This window comes from Onychostruthus taczanowskii, unplaced genomic scaffold (assembly GCF_017590055.1).
Source record: "Onychostruthus taczanowskii isolate IOZ18803 unplaced genomic scaffold, ASM1759005v1 scaffold121, whole genome shotgun sequence".
NCBI classification, from domain to species: domain Eukaryota; kingdom Metazoa; phylum Chordata; class Aves; order Passeriformes; family Passeridae; genus Onychostruthus; species Onychostruthus taczanowskii.
This window is the reverse complement of record NW_024498363.1, coordinates 112,901-122,780: the sequence shown is the minus strand read 5'-3', so window position 1 is coordinate 122,780 and position 9,880 is coordinate 112,901. Positions and strand designations below refer to the sequence as shown.

At 38.5% G+C, this 9,880-nt stretch overlaps 1 protein-coding gene across 2 annotated transcripts in view; it reads left to right on the top strand.

Annotated features, from left to right (window-relative positions):
* Positions 1-9,129, top strand: part of PIGG (phosphatidylinositol glycan anchor biosynthesis class G) — a 74,427-nt gene extending 65,298 nt beyond the window's left edge. For both annotated transcript variants that reach the window (XM_041395942.1, XM_041395941.1), the window contains exon 13: positions 7,475-9,129. In XM_041395942.1, coding sequence (XP_041251876.1) covers positions 7,475-7,700 — 226 coding nt within the window. In that variant the 3' untranslated portion in view covers positions 7,701-9,129. The remainder of the gene's footprint in view (positions 1-7,474) is intronic.
* The last annotated feature ends 751 nt before the right edge of the window (positions 9,130-9,880 follow it).

Sequence of the window (9,880 nt, the reverse complement as noted above, 5' to 3'; positions counted from 1 at the left end):
CCCTCCCTCCCTCCCTCCCTCCCTCCTGCCACTTCCTTCCTCCCTCCCTATTCAAACTGCAAATTACCATCTGCAAGCCTCTGAAAGTTGTGCGCTGTTTAAATTTTCTGTCTCAGAGCCATTACAATTATACTATCACCAAAACTAGGGCATGAAAAATCCTGTGCTGATTTGTCTGTCTTCTCAGCTAGGGTCCAAAGAGGAGGAGGGTCTGTAGCTACTATCCAAGGTATCTTCATAAAACATCAGACTGATCTTGCAATTAATTACATTTTACACTTAATGATAATAGCAGTGTCTCATCCTTTGCAGAGGTCTTAGGGTATGGGTCTACAGATCATGCTGTAATCCATTTCCAGAGAAAGTATGTGGGGCTCTGCAGTCTTCATCCTGATGCTGAGTATTGCTCTTTAAAGTAATTTGCACAAAGCTGAATTACTAAGAAGTCCAATACTCCTATAAACTTGCCAAAGTATAAAGTGTATATGACACTTGGGCTTAGTAAGAGTATCCCTGTGTAATCCCAGAAGACGTCTCATTGCACCGCAAGGAATAAAGAGTCTCTGAAGATGAATATGCTGTGCATTGTGCTTGAAAAAGCTGTGAATAAAGTTGGGAGCAATATTCTGATGTAATGCATGAATGCACAGTTCACTGAAGAAATTATTCCATTGTCCCTTTCTCTTCAGTACTTTGCATATTCTTTCCTATTTATTCTGAAACAGATTGGAGCATAGTTCCAACTTTGTTTCCTCTCTTAAATTAGCAAGAGGTGCATGATGATGTTGGACTGCGAGTGGTTTATGCTGCTGCTCAAGCAGAAGCAGTGCCATTCAGAAGAACACTACTGGAAAGAGAGGGTCACACTTGTAGGCGTTTGGTTATATACCTCTTTATTGTACCTCTTTACCTCTATACCTCTTATACCTCTTTATTGTAGCAATCTTTCTAGATGTTTCCTTTGATTTTGCTGGTATTGGCTAGTCCTACTATTCTTACAAGTTTTTTTCCTTCTTCACCATTAGTTTTCTGTTCTCCCTTCCATGGGCAGCATAACTGCTTGGTTCTGGTAGCTGTGGATAGGACTGTACATGACATACTGTCATTCTGCATTTATCTAGGATTTTTCTATCTTCTTTTCTCACACCTTTTCTTGAAGTTAACAAATTCTTCTTGAATGTGTGTGTTACTGGGATGGCAGGAGTAATTTGAGGAGAGAGCTGTTATTTCATTTAAGTCGTAAGTTTAAAAATGGTTACTGTAGTGGAAAAATACAAGAAAGTATTCTGCACTGTTCAGTGCAGAAGAGTGAGCATTGCTTCGCAGAACCACAGAACACCCCAAGTTGGAGATGCTCTTAAAAGATCATCTGGTTCAACCTTTACTGGGAAGAGGAGCTTCATGGGAGCATCTAGCATGCTGTCCAGTCTTGTCTTGAAAATCTGCAGTGATGGGGACTCTACCAGATCCCTGGCAAGATTGTATCCGTGATTGATTGTTCTCACTATAGAACATGTCTTTTTTATACTGAGATGAAACCTCTCCCAGCACTACTTGTACCCATTGCTGTATATTTTCTCCATGTACCACATGGTGAGGAAAGCACTTCCATCCTTTGTTGCCGTCTTGAAATAATTAAGTACAGGAATGCTGTGGTGAAGTCTCCCTGAGCTTTCTCCATGAAGAGGAGACTTACCTTCTAATGTCTTATGTTGTACAGGTCTTTCATGCTCTCCAGTCCTTCTTTAGAGGCCCTCCAGCCTGTCCATGTCTTTCAGGAAGGGTGGGGAACAGAACTAAATATAGTACTATACAAGTATGTCCTGAGAAACACTCAATAGAGTTGGGATAATCACATCTCTTCCCTGCTAGCAGTGCCCCTGAGAAAGCAGCCCAGGACATGATTTGCCTGTTGCTGCAGCAGTGCTCTGCTGGCTCATAGCTTGTTGTTCTCCAGGACCCCCAGCTCCCTTTCAGCAGCACTGTTTCCCAGTCATGTGCATCCTAGCCCATAACCTGGGTGCAGGACTTTGCACTTGTCTTTGTTAAACTTCATATAGGTCTTAATAGCCTGACCAGATCTCTCTGTAAGACAGCTCTCCCTTCTACTGTGTCCACCTCGACACCCAGTTTAGTGCCAACAGCACATTAGCAAAGGTGCTTTCAGTCCTACCATCTAGACTATTATGAAAACATTGAACAGTTTGGGGCTCAGTAACATTCACTGTGGGACCCTACTTATGACTGACTGGCTGCCACACTGAGTCAAAAACACAGATCACCACCCATTCTGGCCTTGCTGGCCAGTTTCCTATGCATACTTAAATTGTGCTTTACCTTTCTAGAAATGCCTTGTGTCACTGTCAATATGTCTTGTTATACTGGTATACTTTAACATATTACATTTGAATTTAATTGAATAACTTGGACACTAACAGTCTGTGTTAAATTTCTTCAGATCCCATCTGTCAATAACAATTGTCGGATGCAATTTTTCTTTACACCTTTAGCTAAGGTCATGAAGAATAACTGTTTGTTTACAAAGATGGGCGGGAAAGCCTGCAGATGCACCTTAACAGAAAATCAACTTACAAATTTCCTTGTTATTCCTTGCACGTATGACACCAGTGTAAAATGCTTCAGGTTTTTTTTCTACTGGAAACCTTATGAAGTGTTCAGTGAATTTTGGAAGAATAGTCAGAGAAAATGGACTGATTCTGGGCTTTGAAATACTTAGGATTTGTGTTTTTCTTGTTAGGATGGTTTGGTTATACCTTGCTGCTATAAAATCTGGAACAGTGTCAACGGGAATAGACTGGCTTGGTTTAGGGGTTCTTTGGGGTTTTTTATTGGTTTTTTTGGGGGGGTTTTTTTTGGTAGATGTTTTGTTTTGTTTTGGGGTTTGTTTTTTTGTTGTTGTTGTTGTTGTTTTGTTTTGGGGCTTTTTTTTGTTTTGTGGGGTTTTTTTTTTTTTGGTATGTGTTTTTGGTTTGGGTTCTTTGTGTGTGTGTGTATGTGTGGTGTTTTGTTTTGTTTTGTTGGGGGTTTTTTTGCCTATTTTGCTGACATGAAGCTCACAGCACAGCTGATGATGCCAGCAGTGAGAACTGGAAAAAACATTGATACAATTCTATTTTTCATACTCTTGATGCTGAAATCAAGAGAATTGAAGTTTTAATTGAAGTTTAGTCCTACTAGCTTTTTACGGAGAAGTCTTTGTGAGAACCTGCTGAACCCTGTACTACAATCCACATGTACAACAGTCCCCTGTAATACTGCCACAGACACGACCTTGCTCAGGTAGTTGTACCTTTGCTGCCTTTCTTACTGGAAAAAAAAATGCAGAGGACAGAGAAAAATCAGTCATCCCCAAGTTCCATCATTTCCAGGGCAGCAGAGTACACTTTACAGCCCTTTTATCTTGCTGGCAACCACCATTTTGACATCTGTCCATTGATAGGGTGTGGTGACAAAAATCATGACTTCATAGCATTAAAAGTGTTTTTCTGATTGGTAGTTTCTACCAGAATTAATCATGTAAATTTCCAGAGGAGTCTTGTTTCCCTTGGAACTGCTAAAAATATAAAGTGTTTTTCCATGAAAATGTGGATTGTGTTCTATAATCTAAAATAGTATTATAGAATTATATTAAGTAAGAATGGGATGTGTGGGAGAGATGTGGCAAATTTGTTCTTGCTGCTGAACTGATTGATACTTGCTTAGATCTGAGAAATTTATTACACATTGTAGATACTCTAAGATGTCAGAGAAATTTGGAGTGCTACAGTTTGTTTCTGAGTGCAATCCTTCATTAGTATATATGGGGCAGATGAACAAAATGCCAAGTATTTTCAGAGGGCACTAAACAGGGAGATCTTTGAAACTGCAGAATGCCTAGAAAGTGCCACTTAATACTGTAGAAGACATTAATACTGTAAAAATTGCCTTCAAATAGGCAAATTCGTAGTAGGAGATAACGTAAGGCAGTGATGTTCAGCTAGAAAAGGGGGAAGTGGAAGGGTGGAAACGCTACAGGGTAACTTGCATTGAAAGGACTCAGCGCATTCATACTGAAACCCATCAGAATGGCCTTCCTCTTCCAACCCTAGAAGAGTGACAGTACTAGGGTATTCCACTTTCATATGCTTGCATATTTCTATACCGTTTATTTGGCATGGTATGTTGGAGAAAGGGTTGGAACACTGTAAACACTGTAAAGTTTATTTTAAAATTCCTTCTGGATGCATTTGTAGGCTGTCTATGGAGATGTTTTGCATGATTTTTAAGCCACAAAACTTGTTGCCACCAGCTGCCAAGTATTCTATATAACTAGGAGACATGTTTTCACAAGAAAATAGTGGGGTTTTTTTTGTTTTGTTTTTTGTTTTGTTGGGGGGGTTTGTTTTGGTTTTTTGGTTTTTTTTTTTTTTGGTTTTTTTTTTGCATTGTAGTTTTTTTCATTTTGCAAGCCTTGTATTACTCAGCAGCACCTTAGCGATGGATTGAGTGGTAAAAAATTTGTTGATGAAACATCTATCTACTATTAGGGTTTAGGATATCCAAAGAAGTGTAAACCTATTAATATAACAGTTTCTTGGGCATGTTTTACAACGCCATAAATATTTTCTGTTAAGAGACAATTTTTGCTGAAAGCTGATATGTTTTCTAGACCATACTTAATGTTTTCATTCTAATTACAGCATTTTTAGTGATTTTAATCTATAGTGTTCTTTGCTTCAGAACTCTCCAAAAACATTGTTTTTTTCCTGGATCTCACATGAAGTTTGGATGTGCTTTGTCATCTCTAACACATATGGATCTTTCAAGTCCCCATAAGCTAACTTCCTAGATGAGCTGATTATTAGAAGCTGAGTATTCCTTTTTGTTACTTCTGCATTGTGCAGAGGCCTTAATAGTTGGCTGTTTTTGTCAGAGCAGGGAGGTAGTTTATATCTGTCTGTGCTGTTCTCCTTTAAATAAAAAAGGTGTTAATTGCTGAAGAGACGATTCACTGTGGGTTGGTTACAGATTGATGCTTTAGATATGTCCTGTAGTCTTCCATTATTTTAATTCAAACAGCGCTGAGAATTTGCAAGGTTATTCATTACTGGCTGTTCCAGATCATAAACATGAGGATACATGAGTGGCATCCCACAGACAGCTTTCTCTGTTCTTCTGGTGAATTAATTTGGAGTTACTCAGAAACCGGCAGAACAAGCTGGATTGTCACAGTCATGTTGTCAATAGCTGCCTGATCCCTGCCTGCTGCCTTCCTTGTGGCCTGGAGATGCAGTGTGCACTGTGTCTGTAGAATGAGAAGAAGGAGCACACAAGAGGCATTACTATTAGCTGTTCAAATTTTGTCCCTGGCCGAAGTAAGAGGAAAGAATGATGATGTGCTTGAGGAGCTAAATTGTTGCCTTAGGGTCAGGCCAAGAAGGGCTAACTGCTTCTGCTCAGTCATTCCAGTGCTCTGTCTGCAACGATGCATGTGTGAACGCTTTCACCAACTCTGAGATAATCCCAGTTATTCTGCTGTTGATTCCCACTAACACTTTAACTTTGTGGATACAGTGTGCTTTTGCTGCCTTCTCTAAAGGCAGCACCACTGCATTATACAGTGAAACTGTCCAAGTTTTCCCTCTGAAGGTATGTGTCTGTGTTATCTTGAGAGGTGAAGTGAGTGTTGAGAGCTTTTGTAAGTAGAGGTATCTTGTACGTAGAAAACAGTTAGCTATTTTTATGATATCAGAATACAGAAAGAATTGTATCACTGACCTGGGGATTCATTATATTATCTATCAAGTGCATTTTTTAACTCTAGAAAATGTTTTTTAAAATGCCTGCTTGTCTGATTGAAAAGCCATTTCCTCTGTTTATTCAGTGGTCATCTGACTATTACAAATACTGTTTTTACTACAAATACTGTTTTAACTCATATCAGCATGAAAACAGCTAAGACTGAGTGAACTGCACTTTGTTTAGTCCTTGTCAATAAAATCAGTTATTAAACATAATGCAGGTTATTTACACAAGCTCTCCGAAGACTAAGATAGTTATGCAGAAGCAGAGAGCAGTATAGTTCACTCCCAAGTCTCAGTTTCCTTGGCTAAGCAGCAAGGGAAGTAGTTTTCTGAGAACTGAATGTATGTTTTTCAGTCATTCATGCCTGCTGTTCTTGATTTTAAAATTCTGCTTTCATTACCTGTTCTTCCTTCTACTGAAAGCCTTAGGAATTTAGATCTTGACTTCACTGGAAAACAGGGCTGTATCCAAGTTATTTTTATTTAAAGAATAAGAAGTTTAATGGTTTATGTAAAATACTGCATTCTGTAGCTTACTTAGTCATAAATGACTAATTAACATCTTGCAGAAAGTGCTAGCCATGTTAAATTTTTATTACTTGGAACAAGATTAGAATTAAAAACTGGGAGGAGCAGAACAGATTCTCAGATCAGGATTTTGCTGTAAAACATTTCCACTCTTTGCCAGTGTGTACTTTTGGGAGCTGCTTATGTAAAATATTTTGATGGGAAGAGGAAAATGTTCACTTATTATTCCAGTGAAATAGTTTTTTCTTTCCTTTTGTCTGAAGGGGTAAACATATGAATTTAGTGTGAATTAATCTCTGCAGATATATTTTGGGGAAATTGGACAGGGGCCAACCCAGCATCACTGAGTTAGTGCCTCAGTGGAGGGAGGACAATCAAAGTGCAGAAAACCTTTTCACTTCCATTTTCATCTGACTCTTGTCACCCACCAAAATACATTGATGTTGCAAATGTGGTCGATGTAGGTTATGTGGGACAGACATTTCTTGGGATGCAGTGGACCCAGCTGAGCTAAGCAGCTGTGACAGAAATGCAGTGTATCACTTTTGGGAGCCTAAGAATGTGGTATTCCTTGGAGAATGTTATGTTAGTTAGCTTTGCAAAGTTTTCCAATAGCACGGTTTTTATGTTGTTTTGTACAGTGTTGCTGACTATGGGCAGGAGTGCACTCTGACAAGTTTTATGCCCTTTACAAGGGGGCTGCATGCTCCCATCTGATTGTCTGTTGAACAGGTTAGGAAGCTTTGTGAGGAGTACTGTTGTCCTCTCTTCCTCCTGCCATTCAGGCTCTGTGGAACGGCACTGTAAGGCCAACAGCCGACAAAGCAGTCTTGAAACTGCTTAATGGAAACTTTGACAACTGGAATAAAATACATTAAAGTACAGAACAATCTAAGTGTGAAGTGAACTACTGTGCACCTTTATTGTAGTCTATGCTTACACCTGACATACACACTATAGGATATATAGAGGTGACAGCAGCAAATTTTATTGGTTCATCATTGCATTAACAATCAGATTTCTAACACAAAGTGGAGATCTCAGAATACTCCTTGTGTTGTGAAATAATGCTAAAGAGGGGAGGAACTCCAGTGTCTTTTCTGAGTTTGCCTGAGAATGAACTCCTCTGGTTTTTTTCCCAGGAATTCTGCAGCAGTGGGTCACGGCTGTTTCTGCTACGCTCTAATGCGTTCAATTCCAGTTGCCATCTACGTTGTTTTGGTGACAGGTCTGCGCTACCACCTGTTCATATGGAGCGTCTTCTCGCCAAAGCTCCTGTACGAGGGAGTGCATGTGTTCATCACAGCTGCTGTCTGCCTGTTCTTCACAGCAATGGACCAGAACCACTCTTACAAAGTGCAAGACTGAAAATAGGTGTGTGGTATGTGGTTCTGCATTGCAATGTCCGCTGTGCCACTGGAATGGAAGAAGGAAAATACCGGCTTTAAATTGTTGTGGAGATTTTGAAGAGCAAATTGTTAACCGAGTTGTTTGTTTTAGTCAAGATCAGTCTTGTGTTAAAACTGAGCTTGCTTTAAAAATGTTGAATTAAAATAAACTGTCTTTTCAACAATACCTTTTGTTCTATAGCTGTCATTGTAGCACTTCCCAAATAACAGAATGGTGATATTACATGTTTTGAATTTAAAAATATACATCTTGATATAAATACAGACCAGTGCCTCATGGGCACAGAAAAAAATCAGGTGTACATATATTTTTTTACTTTCTTAGACTACAGAATCCTAAAAATGTGCAGGATTTCTAGGTGCTGTTCACAAGATCCTGAATCCTTTAGCTTCAGGAGATTTTTCTGTTTGTTTGCTTTCCAGTGGATGCGTTGAAATTTTTACTGTACAAACATCCGAGGTAAGATATTTTGTTTGCTTTGCATAGGCAGCAAGCATTTCTGTTTAAAAACAGCATTCTTCTTTGTAAGATGAGTGCCATCATTATTTGTAATGGATTTCCATCTGCACTTCAGACACTGAATAAGAAACACTTACTGTCTAACAAAGTAATGAATCTTTTATGGAGTCCATTCATGGCTAAAATGTTGTTTCTTCTTATTAATATATAAATGATAAATCAGGTTGGTGCAGGTATGCTGAACATCTGATCATGTTTTCCACACATGGGTAGAGAGTTGTGAGCAGTGAACAGGAAAACAGTTTAATGGATTAAGTTACTAGCAGAATGAAATGTGTAAAAGGTGTATTTGCAGTTTGCATCACCACCCCCCTAGTGACCTGTCTAGCCATCTCACTTGCATGTGCTGTAATTAATTTCTAACAATGTTGTTTTCCTTGCTTCTGTCAAGAAGATACATGTTGATGACTATACTGAATATCAGTATTCATGTGGGGTCTTTTGCCTCTTAGTTTTGTCCATGTTTTGTCCATCTTACTGGCTAATACGAGTTAGTCTAAATATATTTGAGGTATATCAGAAGAGAAACATACAGAGACCTTTTAACTTTTATTACAAATATGGAAAAATAAAGCTTTTGAGACCGATATAGCTGACAGCACAGTTAAAATCACTGATGCACTTTTTGTCTCATGTTGCAGATAATGCAGATCTCAAAATGTAGGCCTTTAGTTTTTATATATTAATAATAGGCCATGTTGGTTACTCATAATGAAATATTTTTTCATCTGTAAAACAACTAAAATTTTCAATACACTATCAGCATATTGCTCTTTACTTGAAGGAGAGAATACTGGATCTTAATGTCCTTTACTGTGACCTGCTGGAAGATTGAAAATTAAATATGTCTAATAAATCAGTTTTTACTGGCAATTACGGTTATTTAAACCAGTTTGTATTTGTGAATGTGCATCTACCATTTTCACAATTCTCGATATTTTTTTGGTTACCTGCTGGCTAGCAGCCATGTTGGCATTATCAACATATTCTCTGTTTACTTACATCATTAATTTGTAAGCAGTCCTCCCTAAAATTCATACAGAGTGTGTTTATAAGGCATTTGAGTCAGAGAGAAAGGCTGCTAATAAAGAGATGGAAGGCATAGAGCTTCTCGTGTACAGAATCCTAAAACAATGTGGGATGACATTTACAAGGTCTTTTATTCCTTTCTTCTGGGTTTTTTGGGGTTTTTGTGGAGGTTTTTTGGGTTGTGTTTGTTTGGTTTTTTAGTTTGTTTGTTGTTTGTTTGTTTGGGGTTTTTTTTGCTTCTAGTATATCTCTTTTATCAAATAGTGGAATCTAAACTATCGTGTGTGTATTAAGATTGTATTTTTTCAGATTACTTAGTTGAAGGATCAGTGTCCCCCTTCTCCTCTGAAGTTGAAATCTAGGATGAAATGGCTTGGGAAAGCTATTACTTAGGTCTTAAGACCAGGAAAGGGGGGAAAAAGGAGAAGAGTCTGCATCTCTCTCTCAAGTCATCTCATGAGTTTGCATGATATATGAAAGAAACATGATGCTTTCAGCTTCAGAATTGACATTTCCTTTTCACCCTTTCCCTTTGGGTGTAGGCAAATGAAATAATGCTTCATGAGCTTAGGGGCTCTAGCAATCCAAAT